Source organism: Apostichopus japonicus, chromosome 14 (genome assembly GCF_037975245.1).
Source record: "Apostichopus japonicus isolate 1M-3 chromosome 14, ASM3797524v1, whole genome shotgun sequence".
NCBI lineage: Eukaryota > Metazoa > Echinodermata > Holothuroidea > Aspidochirotida > Stichopodidae > Apostichopus > Apostichopus japonicus.
Window position 1 is genome coordinate 14476921 of NC_092574.1, and position 14763 is coordinate 14491683.

General features: G+C 35.7%; 1 protein-coding gene across 2 annotated transcripts in view; it reads left to right on the forward strand.

Annotated features, from left to right (window-relative positions):
- Nucleotides 1–14763, forward strand: part of LOC139980395 (uncharacterized) — a 101479-nt gene that overhangs the window by 41342 nt on the left and 45374 nt on the right. For both annotated transcript variants that reach the window (XM_071992032.1, XM_071992033.1), the window contains exon 3: nt 7719–7796. In XM_071992032.1, coding sequence (XP_071848133.1) covers nt 7719–7796 — 78 coding nt within the window. The remainder of the gene's footprint in view (nt 1–7718; nt 7797–14763) is intronic.

Below are 14763 nucleotides of genomic sequence, written 5' to 3' on the forward strand. Positions count from 1 at the left end.
GGCATTTTCAGTTTTGTTGCATGAAATGTTCACTCCTGATCCTGTCTTCAGGTCTTTTCTGTTCAATCCCTTTTCTAGATCTCCCTCCATGAGTGTACATATTATTTATTCCATCCTCTCCTATTTGTCACCTATACATACACAGGGATGTGCCAACGCTGGGCGGCACTGGGCGGTCACGCCCAGCACTAAAAATTACCGCCCAGCACTGTCTTAAAAATCGTGAATCCTGCCCAGCACTATTATCATCTAAAATCCCGACATTCCTAATATATTTAACATAAATTGGGCCACATGTATCCTCGTTTACCCCCATTTGGGGTAAACGAGAAATCATTTAATAATATCGTTTAATAATATGTGAATCGAAAAATGTCACCCATCCCCTTAGACCCCTCCCCCAGGACCGTGATCAGTATGTACACCCGGCACTCAGGAAATCCTGACACATCCCTGCATACATACATACTCTGATCTACCAAGCCTTATTATATTTGCATAACTTTCACACCACAGTTATAAACTATAGAGTACATTCATGATCTTCTACTCATCTTCTTTGAACTACTTTCATCGACTATAATTTCTCAATTAAAGTGCTGCATTTTGTATTGCATGATAATACAACATTAATGGTACATTAATGCAGACGCCGATACACAGGATTACCTAAAACACTACCTGTTACCTTTTCCCACCCAAGTTGAAGTAGGAAAAGTGAAATTAAACATGAAATTTCCTGATGAAAAAAAGCAATAAATTCAATATTTATTTTGTTCCTTGCTTACCTGTCTCCTCACAACCTCAGCACTCTCGCTTTACCGTATTTAGAGTGAACTGGTAATCTTTAAGCACTGTACGCCCTCTATGCATGACCAGTCTGCCCCCCCCCCCAAGTCACAAGACACAAAGAAAGAACACTACAGTATACCAAAGCATATGGGTTGAGGGACAAAGACATTTGAAACTTACCACAGGTCCCACAAATATTTAACAGTAGTACTTACAAATACGGTTGTGACGTAAAGTGCTTTTCTTTATTTTTGGGTTATCAATATGAAAATCCACCAGGCTGTTCTTTTAACGAAAAAGCAGATACCTAGAAATGTATTTTCTTGATTTTTGTACACCAAAATTATTTCAGGAATGTTGGCAAGGTTTTAAACTGGATCAAATCATTACTTTTTGTGGGACACAAACTTCATACATGTCTTTGATTACCTGGATATTAACTCATTTGTAAGGAGCCAACACAAACAAGGAACAATTTACCAAATGAATTGAGAATTTTCGTCAAAGTCATACAGTATGCCATTCATCCCTGTGTGCATTTGTTTACTTTTCTTAGAAACACTAAAATTTCCCAAAGTTCACGTGACAACTCTGACTCAATTGTACCTGAATTTATGAAACTTGATTGTTAGGTAATAAAAGTGCAGATTTATCACTTATTTTGCTGTATACTTCCAGTTTCACTTTCAGCATAGGAATAATTCTCAGAAATTCTGAATGACCTCGCTTCACCGTTTGTTTACTGCTAGAGAGTAGTGTGATCACAGTCATAAAAAAATGCAGACTGTTGGAATCTTACAATTTTAATGGTCATGACAAATTTTTAACTTGGTGTTGTTCTTTGAGAAACTCATCTTATAATAAATCACAACAATCACAATTTCATTTGTACTGCTCATGCAGTCTGCAACAACTACAGTTTTCTTCCAACAACAACAACAACAATACACCACCTACGCTTCCTGGATGCCAATCAAGTGTTATGCCTGGAATGCCGGTTATCGCCACCACTGAACTTTCTGTGAAACTGAAGATTTGTTGTTATTATTGCTTTAGATGCTAGTGTTGTAATTCTTTCCCCTCAGAGCAAAACCTTGTCAGAGCTGTAACAGTATATATGGAATGTAGGGAATGCTAGAAACTCTTCTAGGTGTTTAGTAGACAAAATAGCTTGCCTTTTTCATCTGTCACAGGAATAAAAAAGGTTCTTTCCTTCATCCATTGTCCATAGGTGGCCAACAGTGTGACAGGTGTGTATATACCCTTCCAGCATCGAGAGGATCACTACAAAGGACTATTGTGAAGGACTCCTTTAAAATGTTAAAATCAAACTATGCTTGGTACATTATTGTTTGGGTCCATTCAGTTTTCATGCTCTACTTATCTCGAACTCATCACTTTGAATGTTTTTGACCAGTGCCTTTTTGCTGTCAACAACTTGGAAGAGTGATGATAGATCTCAAGCAGGAGAACTCTCAATGGTGAGGAGATACTGACTGTAAATGATAGAGAATCATGCTGTGTTTGCACCGTACAAGCAATAGAATCAAATTATATGAAGTATATATGACGTTCCTTAATTTGCCCTATTAGTTTACTGTCTTGACATATATTTAGCTCCTTGTGAAAGTATATATGTACATTGCCCAAATGATATTTAAGGAAGGGAGAAGCCCAACGATGTTGTAGTTTGTGTCACACTGTTGTGCTTTTAATGATTACCAAATCTACCTCCCCCACTTTCTAGCGTATTTCCTCTCTCACTTACTTCCCACTTCCATATGCACAGGAGTGATGGAGCTACAGTAATCACCTACTGTATTCCATGATCAGAGTGTTTCTTTACATATAAAATTGATGTAATGTACGTACATATTATTGTGTCTAGCTTTCACACTGGAGCCTACTTGAATTAAAAAAAACAAAATAACTGAATTGTTAAGTAATTCTTAGTTCAAAAGGACACTTCCTAAAATTCAGAAAAGTGATATGAAGAATTGAAAATATGCATTGATATATTTTGACAACTTTTCTCTCACTTTAAAAAAAGAAAAGGTTTTCCTTTTAGTCAACTATTTTGAATTAAGGAAATCGTTGCTCATAATCTTGTCCTTAACGCTGAATGAAGACCTACTAGAAAATGGATGGTTATTGAATGTTATAATTATTTATTACAATCTCTGCAGGCTGATATGAAACTAAACCAGTCTGCGGTAATGAAACAACAAGACAAATATTAGTTTAAATTAACCACTTTGTTTGGTGGCCTCGTGACCCTCAGGACACAGTTAACTTTGTACAACATTTTTGAAATGGTTTCATATTTGTACCCTCCTTGAGATGGTAAACAACCCTTTAAAAGTGTCCCCATATGTATATTCTCATAAGAAAAAGTCAGTATTTAAAGGTCAGCAGTGTTGTGCCCATGAAATTTAAAATGTCAAATCGACCTTACCCCATGAATGCTCAACCCTCAGCAAGCATTTTACTCTTACTGAGACAAGTGTCTAATTTATTATGTACCTCCCTATCTTTGTTTCTCCTTCTTTCCTGCTAATTTTTTTTTTTTATAACTAGAATAGTCATCAAATCCCCAAATTGACCTTTCCCATATTTCCATATTCGAAAATAGTAGGCCTACTTTTGGGGTGTATGTTATTCAAAGAATGCTGTTCTCCATGAAGACATATATCTATAACATTTGGACCGTGTACAGACAAAAAGTTGTTTTTCGATAGTTGAAGGACTAATTCATTACAACAGTCATTAATCCAGAATGTAGTTTATTACCTGGAAAGTGAGGATAAAGATATGAAATAAAGGTAAAGAAAAGAACGAGGTAGGGGGAAAACAGGTATTAATTAAGAAACAGAATTTATTTCTCAAAGATAATCATGTTTTTGTCCTGAGGAAGTTTTGATTCCAAGAATATACCTAATTTAAACTCTTTTCAAAGCTTTTCTAGGAATTAATCCTAATGTTGACAGGTTTCTCCTTCTTCCAGATCACAGACAATATCAGCTAATTATGCAAGTGAATAAAAATTGAAGCTTGCAGTTGACTTTTTTTTATTAACTTCAACTTGGTTAGATAACTTTTTCTTAGAATTTTTCCAATACCACAATATATATCAGATAAATGCCAGTAAACTAGTCATTTGTTCCATTTTATGTGAAGTCAAAGATAGTACAAAATGAACACTAGTTACACACTCTGAACAACAAATATCATATATTTTATCTAAAAAGCCAAATTCTCTCCCAAGGACTCGTTCTTTTCAAGTCTACAGACAGTTTTATACCCTGATCTTTTATTTTGACATTTGGCATTTTCCACATGTTACAGTAGCAATGAAACAAAAAATTCCAGCTTCTGAAGTTAAAAGAGATATTATTAAAATGTCAATTAATTGCTTTCTGAAAATTCTGTTTCCATGAATTTGGTTGATGACCATGTATATATACAAATGACATGTGGAAAATAACATCCAGGGGTGGCTTTGGTACTTGGAGCAAAATTTAAATGTTAAACTTGGTTTGTTATTGTGGGTGTGCAGTGCATCTTGGGGCTGCTGTACGTGACTTGAAAGGACATATATAATTACTAAAACCGCAGTATTAAGTGCTTGTATCATTTCCTGCAGTAATTTCACTGTAATTAATTTTAAGTGGGTTCAAAGGTTTTTCTTATCATTTCATCCTACTAATGGGTACCTCTCAATTTGTGTGAACATTCAGTACATATGATAGTGTTCTTCAAAAACTAAAATGTATCTTCTGTGTCACTTGTACATGAAATGTATCTATACATAAAGAAATAGAACTTTGCAACCTGAAAATTATGAATGTTGAAGTTAGAGCATTGTATTGAAAATATTTTGCTTGAGGTTGCATTATAATAACATTTGTTGAGTAGCAAGGCCATGTACAGTCTATAAGCAGCTGTGCAACACATTTGAAGACTTGTTTATCTGTCGCTGCAGATCAATAAACCGTATCATGAGCCTAAACCGCATATGCATGAAGTAAAAATCATAGGGCAGATAAACAAGAAATTCCTCTAGCTGCAACGTGTGTGTCATACAGTACTGATGACTTGTGTCACTTCAAGTTCATGGAAATTATCAAGGAGGGTTTTGTTTTTGTTTTAAGTTTGGTTTGTTTTCCCTTTTTGGCATTCCATACAGCAAATCAGGTTTTCCAGCATCCAGGCTTGCAACAACATTAATGCATGAATGTATGACTTATAAGGGCATTTTCTTTTAATGGGTAGTTTGTCTCAAACATGCACAGAAGTGACATGACTAATGGGACAGTCCAGTGTTACTCTTATGTCAAACTGTGCCCCCCCATTTTTCAACTGCAGTTTTGCGTCATTTTTGTAGCAATTGCTACAGTTTGGTGGTATACTCCACCATGAAAGAAAAGATACGGTACTTGACATTAGTATTGCTCCGATTATCAGCATGCATGCATTAATAAGGGGTTAATCAACGGTCTAGCGTGCGTTACTCACAGGATTAATGCACGATCGGGGGATAATGCAAGCGATGCACGAGGGTGGAGCCCGAGTGCATCCAGCGATAGCATTAGCACCCGGAGTGCATTAATCATGTGAGTAACGCACGCTAGACCGTTGATTAACCCCGTTCATTCATACACTACCATTTGTGTGGGGGAAAAATCATAAAACAAAACATTTTTGGTTACATATAACCAAAGATTTGTTAAAGTGATGCCCCATAATTTTACCGTGCGTTACTCACAGGATTAACCACGGTCAGCTGACTTGAATGGACCAATAGGATTTAGGAATCTTTACTAAGTATGAATGAACAGTATTTATTTCACTCCTCTCTGACCTGTCTTATACCACACTTACAAACTTTCCTAGTCTACCAAGATGCCACTGGTATAACTTTTGCACTGGGCCCTTGGTCTATCTCTTACTTCCGAATTTACCATTCCAAAGTGAAAAGTGTGTTGCGCTAGCTCTTGGCGGCCATTGAAGAGGTCCTCCTCTGGATGGGTAGGGTAGCCAGCCTTTCTCTGGACTCGCCTGCCGGCCAGTTCATCGCTGCTGGAACATTACGCCGGCGGCATTCCACCGACCAGACCGCGATCTGGTCATAGACCAGTCTGGCCAGTGGTACCAGAAGCCACAGGATTTGTGAAGCCTCGTGGTCTGGGATTCGGTCTGCAGTTGTTGATGGTGCCGCATGAGGACTCCCACTGCCAAAAAGAAGGTCAACACAAATTTCATCCCACTCAGGACACCATCAAAATTGTGCAGTCTTACTGCAAACAAAACTTAAGGAAAGAATTAAAGGGACTTTACACAGATGTAGGCAAATGTTAGGCTATGTTTTTTTTCATTCCTTTTATTTCATTGGTAACAGATTGGTAAAGGCCAGAAGTGGGCTTGAAATATCCGTTATCGGCAAAAGCGGATAGTAACAATATCAGTTCAGCACTACCTGAAAACATACTCTGTTAACCTACGTTGTACTGTCAAAGAATATTGGCTCTCTTCAGTGTTTATTTTTGGAGAAAACTTTCCTTCAGATATTGGAAAATGGCACAAATATACTTTCTTCACAATGATGAGGTTGAAAACATGTTTCTAGAAGTGAAGTGAGTGAACAATATATAAATGGGATTTTAGTATCGAATAGCAGAGAAAATAGGCCAGCTATCAAATCAATTCAAACATTGCTTCCTGGAAGCCATTTTCATTCTCCTTATACAAAGGTTTGTTACCAAACTAAGGAAATCATCAAATTTGACAGGAAACAGTTCAATTGGAATCTTCATGTTGGTTTTCCCTTTTAATTGCCTTGTAGGTAGTTGCTTCAAGGTTGGAAAATAAACATAAAAAACAAAAACAAAAGTTTTCATTTCTTACTTCCGTAATATTTTTTGGTTAATAATTATGGACCCCACCAAAGGTACAAAGTTCATCGCCAATTACTCCTTGAAGCCTTTGACATTAGTGAAAGAAACTTATCTTAGGAGAAGCTTTGATTTCTTCAAATCGTGTAGACCTACTAGAAATATCTTCAGTTTGAGAAATAAACAACTTATAATGGCTCCTTTCATCCAAGTATGTATTATTTATGGAAATAACCAAATTGAAATATTGTTCTCTGAAAAGAGAATTTTCAAATAGAATATTACTTTTTTTGGGACTGCTGGCTGGAAATTTTGCTAGCAGATTGTCAGATCAATGGAAGCCTACAGTACTGTTGTAATTTTACTTTGCTCATCGCTTACCTGTCTCTCACAACCTTAGCACCTTATTCTACCGTGCCTAGAATGTTGTGGTAACCTTTTAACACTGTGCGCCCTCTATGACCGGCCTTCCTTCTCATTCTACCATCCAAAGTGCCTGCACGCATATTTTCCATTGGATTTTTTGGCCTTTGGATTTTGTCCTAATGGTTACTGTTGTATACTACAATCTTACAGGAAATAATTTATAGTGTTCAAATTTAGTGTAGCAGTCATAGAGGTTTGCCTCTTGTAAAATACTACATGTTTGGTTCTTGTGCAAAACTTGTTGTATATCTTTGGACTTGTATATCTAGCAGTTTGACCATTTTGAATCACATTTCACGATGTGATACCGGGTAAATTATTCGCTCATCACGACGTATATAGCGCATCTGTAATAGTGCAAGGCTGCTGAGCATATTTACATATGCTCTATGTACATTGCTTGGCTTTATAGCCTTTCTACCCTTTCCACCATCGCATTACCAGTTCCTTTGAGAGGATTTAAAAAAGATATTTGGGAATTCTTGAAATACATGGGAGATGGAACAAGTCAATTTTTAATCCTGCACCTGTTGGGAGGATGCAATTAATTGCAATGATACTCAATTTTACCATCCTTTGATGTATTCATTCTCTAATTATCTTTGACAGAATTTGAAGCAACATGTCATGACCACACTATTGGAAACAGAAAAGTCTTATGTACAGTGCCTGGAGGCATTAATTAAGGTAAGTAATTTTTTACCGCTCTGGATTTTTCCATTAAGTTCAATAAATTTATTGTATGTATTATACAATACAATTTCTTATAAATTTTTGGTCAATTTTCTATCCTATATCTGTGCTGCACAATTCATTAACTTAATTAAGTAGGTATTTGTTTTGTTTAAAATAATGTCAAGAAAGTAGAGAAACATTTTCAAGATTTCTGATGAAATTTGCTGTATAATTTACATGAAAGTATATTGTAACCAAGTTTTTAGAATCAAGTGGAATTGTTGATTAACTTACTGATTAATAGTCATATTTGCTGGAACCGTGCAGGAGGAAATTGCAATCATATTTTGTAGTAATACTAAGTTCAAGTGAATATTAATAAGCATTAAATGAAATTATGGGACACAAATTGCTAATGACCTTTTATTAATATTCTCATGTTCTGTAGGCCTATTGAAAAAGGATACTTTGGGAACATTATTGACTGCTTAGATATTTGCCAAAAGTCATGACTTATAGTCTCTATGCACAGAATGGAGGTCACGGTATTGGTGAAAATTTGCAGGGGATTAAAGCTATAAGTTCAGGTCAAAAGAGGTCAATATATGCAAAACTCTAAAAAGATCATATATTGTAATTTGGAGAAACCCTGTCCAGAAATTTGTTGGTATGAGATGAAACAAGTATATACAGGCTTTAGTGGAGGTCAAAGGTAATTTCTTCAATAGTCTCATGAATTGTGTATGCCTACTGAAGAAGAAACTATTGTAGACATCATTGACTGAGCACTATAATATCTGCCAAAAATTATGACCCAGTTTCCATGTTGAATATGTCATGATATTGGTGGAAATTTGGATGGGTCAGAACAAGAACATAAATTGCTCAATATCATAATAAAAATCGTAATTTGAGTAAAGGCGGTTCGTGTATCTTGTTTGTACAACATGTAACAAGCATGGTTTTGGTGGAGGTCAAAGGTCATTCTTCAAAATTCTTATGTTGTGTAGGCTACACTGACAAAGATACAGGCTACATACTGTAACCCTGTACTGTAACCCTTGTGGACATCATTGACTGTTGTGATATGTGCCAAAATTTATGACCCAGTTTCTACACAGAGTATTGAGGTCATAGACTTATGGTGCAGGTGAAAACGTGACATCAGTATAAGTCAAAAATGTAAAAATCTGTCAAAAAGTGCTATATCTTCAGAATCTTAGATGGAGAGCAAAGGTCATTTAAGGACAAATGAAGTCTAAAACGTGACTTTTTGAAGGTGGTATCTCATTCCAACCGTGGAAGTTTATCCTGATAATCACTTCCATGCTCATACAGTACTGTGAGACTGTATCAACCATGATATTGGGTGGTGACATACAACACTTTAGTATTCCACTAAGTAAGTAACCAATAGTATTTACTTCGTTCCTCACTTACCTGTCTCCCCACAACCTTAGCACCGCATTCACGTGGTCTCATGAGAAGGAAGGTCACTGACCGGGTATGACCGGTCACTGAGGGTGCACAGTGTTAAAAGATTACCAGGGCATACTAGACACGGTAGAATGCGGTGCTAAGGTTGTGGGGAGACAGGTAAGCGGGTCACTCGTAAATATATAAACCAGTAAGTTTTATAATATTTACTTCGTTCCTCACTTACCTGTCTCCCCACTACCTTCCAAATTATGGAAAAGACTAAGAACGTAGGTTCAAATTCCGTACAAAATCACTGTAGGAAATCCAGACAGCAAAATGCACGATGTTGGCACTTTGGATGGTAGAATGAGAAGGAAGGGCATAGATCGGAGGAGCCGGTCATATAGGGTGTACAGTGTTAAAAGGTTACCAGTTCATTCTAGGCACGATAGAAGGATGTGCTAAGGTTGTTGGAGACAGGTGAGCTCGTCATTGGTAAATAACTAAACCAGTAAGTTTTGGAATGCCCATTGGGCTCTTGTCTTCTTGTTGAGTCACTGAATCTGACTATCAGCTCATGCACTCCACTCTGCCTATTCAATAATGATTTTACGTCAAATTAGATGTTTTCAATTCTGAAGTCCCCAAATGGGGAAACTAAGCATTACGTCAGGACTGACATCATACACAGATTCAGGTTGGGTTCAAACACTGCTTAGAATTATAGCAGGGTACTGTACGTGCAAAGTTACTGTTTTAAGAATGGTGAACTTGTGATTTTATAAATTATTGGCATCATGGAGACTGGTAGAGATATGTGTCATAATTCAGTGAACAAAATTGGTTTGTTCACGTTCTGCTTCCACAGAGTACTTTGACTGTAGTACACATGTGTGTACAATAAATGTGTAACATTAACTATAAACAATCATGAATTACTTAAGAATTTATCATGGCCTTCCTGGAACAAATAAGTCCTATTAACTTCAACTTTGCTTAACACATGCTATTCATAGTAGCATTTTTTGTGGCAATTTGACACATTTTTGTGTAACATTTAGCAATGTGATATAAACAACATAAAGGATACCCTAGGATTATATATGATTCTAAAGTTAAGACTTCAGACTATGTGATGAATTCCTGTTATGTTGAACAAGGGACACCTCATCCTCCATAGACTCCTCCTCACTGCCATGACTTTGACACACAGACCTTGAATTGGAATCCCCACCAACTATTTCTTTGTAAAGCTTTAATACCTGGCGCCATTATAACTGACGCCATTATAAGTTGCATTTTAGGGATTAATGATTGATTATTATGAGTACTTTATCACAATCTATAATCTATTTATATATTATAGGCTTGAGATGGAATAAATGTACATGGCAAGCCATGTGGGACAAACACCGCATAATATATCCGCATATTAATTTGAATATATACGCATATTAATTGGAATATATGCTCATGTATATTATAAGCCAATCATAAAGCTTAAATATATCCGCGTATTAATTCGAATATATACACATATTATATACGCGTATTAAATCCAATATATCCGCGCATTTATTCAAATACATGTGGGGATTAAATCCAATATATGCATGGTTTAATTCGAATATACATGAAAACACATTTCTGCTCTTGCTGTGTACATTTATCTGTGATAAATGCGAGAGCTCTCTTAAAAACTGTTCCTTGTCTGTTGGAAGAGCCATGCTGTTGTCTAGATCAAATACGTTTGGCCTGTGTGTATGCACATGTCAATAGAGACTAACTTTGTAATCTCTCATTTATTGCACTGGGGAGGCAACAATGTGATAACTCTCGAAACTCTTTTGTGAAAGCTATAAGACATGCCGGTTGTCTGATTTAATATGTGTATATATTCAAATTAATACTTGTATATATTTGTTTTAATAGGATACATTATGCTGTATTTGTCCCATATATATAAACATTGTGCATACATGTACATGAGCAGTCTCAGGACATTTACAAGCACAGCTTAAGTTCAACAAAAGCGGTATAAATGTTCTTGTTGAGATGACAGTCAAGTTCCTGACACAGGTTACAAGAGAAGAAAAAGAGATTGACAAAATGGCAAAAGCAAAATAGGTCCCAAGAAATAATGGAACAAATTTGAAGGTCAGAAAACTTGACCTATAGTATTACACCATTGAGTAATTACTCCACATGCCTACAACTCAACATGAGAAAAGCATTGGGAATTAACTTGTGAATGACTGTACATTCAGCATCCTGCATTTAGGGTCATTGACATGATTGTATATAATGTCTAAAGAGAAAGATTACAAAAGAAAATCAATTCCCCGAAGACAGATATTTACAAAGAGATCTATGTTAGCTATGATCAGTGTGGGTACTCCTAGCATATAGTACAGGTGGATGAATGAAGAGCTCAGTATTTGCTTTCATTCAATATCACTTGAGTTAGCTAGGGAACACACTTATAAATTACATTTCATCATTCATAAAGTAAAAATGATATTATTAACAAGCACATTTTTACTCTCTCTCAACTCTCTGTATTCTTGCCTTTCTGAGGTTTCATAAATTAAAAAAGAACTATAAGTTATCATTTATCATGTATGATATCGTGTCATGTGATGAATAATTAGTGCCAATACAATGTCACAAAAGTATCTTGGACAAAACTTGTCTGTTGAAAACAGTTCTTGGAGTTCATGTTCATCGATTATCTCCATACTCTTCGAGGAATATTTCATGAGCTTGACTACAAAGCCAGGTTCATTTACATGATGAAAATGTCAAAAGTTTTGTAATTTACCACAAATTTCCAAATGGATAATGAAAGAAGAAAATATTCTAAGCATCCTGGTGAAACTTGCTATCAATTCCTGTCCTTCTAAGGCAGATATTTGCCTTGGTTAAATTGTTAATTTTGTGGTTGGTACTAATTCCCATTATAATGCAGTTCATTGGCATGACTGCCAAGTTACCCTTACCCAACCCCCCCGACCCCAAAAAATTGAAATTTCTAACTTTTTATCTAATTTAATAATAACAAAAGTGTCCAGATGGGAGAGGAACTGCTATAGTAATCCAACTAGTGAAATGATCGCCTACTCACAAATTGGTATTCAGTTAGTGGAGAAATTCTTGTAAGGATGTTGCATTCACCGACTGTCTTACCTTGAATAATTCCAGGAATTTTGGCTTGGTAAAATTTACATCCAAACCCAAAAGTACTGCTTGAAATAACTGATTTCCTTAGCCAGTGTTGTCATTAAGACTAATGAGTCAAGTCATCTCAAGTCCCACATGCAAGTCTCAAGTCGAGCATCAAGTCCATTAGGGCAAGACTCAAGTCCAGTCTCAACTCTTTGAGAGCAAGTCAATTTAGTCAAGTCACAAAATGATGCGACTTTTGTCTGATTCCCAGACTTGATTCACCATCAGTCTTAGCATATTCAGATAATCTTTAAAAAGGCAATTATATTGTTGAAACTTTTGCCAAATAATTGGGTGGCCTTATGTTTTGAAATCAGGGGTTATTCAGCTTGAGTATAATAGACAGGTATGTTTAATGAATTGTTCCAGACATTGCTCAATGTTAGCATTATTATTAGCATATATTCCCTAGGTTCTATAATACTCATTTGAAATATCAATGTCTGATATTGATGATCCCCTATTTTCATGTCTGGATTAAACCGTCCACTCAATATTGACTTGACCTTTACTGCAAATGGCAGGAATTAGAATGTATTGAGTCTTAAAGCCATTTATAATATAGCAAAAGCAACTCTTGATCCTTGGAAAGCCCCAACTAGAATTGATTTTTGGACATACTACTGGGAATACCGAGTTTGGAAGATGTTGTACGCAAGCGGATTTAGCTTGGAGAGAGAGAGCGCTTTGACAGGAAAAACAGGAAATTAAGAATTATATGCAAGGATATATAGCTATTGAGTGTTAAAGAGATTCTTTAAAGACAGAGGAACACTTTTGACATATTTTTGACAGACTGTTTTTAAGACACTCACTTCTCAGGTAAGCGATCGAGAAAAAACGTGTTTCCATCAGCAGTAAAATATGGGCCCTGTTAAATTGGGGAATTCTGTTTTGCTGTAAGTGATAATATTGCATTTTTTTACTCTTTGAGTCTTGTTTGATCTTCTACATATATGTAAAGGGAGAACTAAACGGCTGTCTGAATAACCTAAGAAATCATCAGATCTACATCAAGGAAGGCAACAAAAACAGGAAATGTGTAAATGTGATGTATTGGTTCACAGTCATAAATTATACTAAATTGTAATGACAATTATCAGTTGGAAATCTCTGGCATCCGGCGTTATCATTAGCTTTATAAAGTTCAACAGGAAGAAGGTATGTATGGTACAGGGCCATTTCAATCTGTCTCTCAAAAGAGTAAGATAGCTCAGTCATTCCATAATAAATTGTATGTTTACTTTGAGCAGTCTCATAGAGCCATGAGGGTTACATTTAATACCCTAAATGATCAACAAGAACAGAAAGCTAAAGTAATATATCCATTATTTTCGTAAAGTCATCAAAATTGTTTCCCAATACCAAACTTTAGTCTTCAAGACTTCAAATGTAAAGGATAGAAGGAAGAGATAAGGACAGAAAGAATTGCCACCAGCACCCAGTACCATAAAAAAAGAAAATTGGGAATTTAAAACAGAACAAAACATGTTTCTAAGAATACAGAGGGAGACATTAAAGTGTTTGTTTTACAATTAAGATTAATTTAGAGGGTCATTCATGACTCAGAAATGAATATTCAAGTCTTAATTATGCGCATACCATTAAATTTAAACACATACACATTTAAGCCAACACATATCCTGATAGCCTAAAATACTAACCTCCACATGCATATATCAGTTCTTACTGATTGGTTTACAACCTAATATCTGGCAGTTACTTCATTCACCCCCTGTATCCTCTACATACATCACACTCCCATGTACTGAATAGAATCTGACAAAAATAAGAAGAAAAATATATAGCTGTAGCTGATTCAAATATTTATCTAACAGTAGTTCACATTGGATAGTGATCATACAATCAAGTCGATATGGATGAAAAATTAAGATCTTTTATAAAGTTCTTATAATAATGAGAATTGTGAACTTATTACAGTTGCTTATAGTTTATGAAGGAATGGAGACTCAGATGGAGTAGCGATTAAGAAATGGACAAGTATGAAATACACTTTAATGAGATGAACATAAAGTAAAGCAAAACTATAGCCACTGAGCGATAGCCACAAGTTAAAAGATTAATAATAAGGTAAATAGGTACTACATATTGATGTTTATTGGTTGGATAAAACCTGACAGTTAATGAGACAACTTCATAAGAGAGCTATGGCTTCCCATCAAGAAAGAAGGTCATCATATGATTAACCACCCCATGAACAGAACTTGAAAAATTGCTCCTGACAGGTTAGGGAAGGGTCATCGATTAGTGATGAAAGAATACCGAATAGACAATGAAATTAAGTTTTTCACAAAGCTGTGTTGTAGCTCTATAT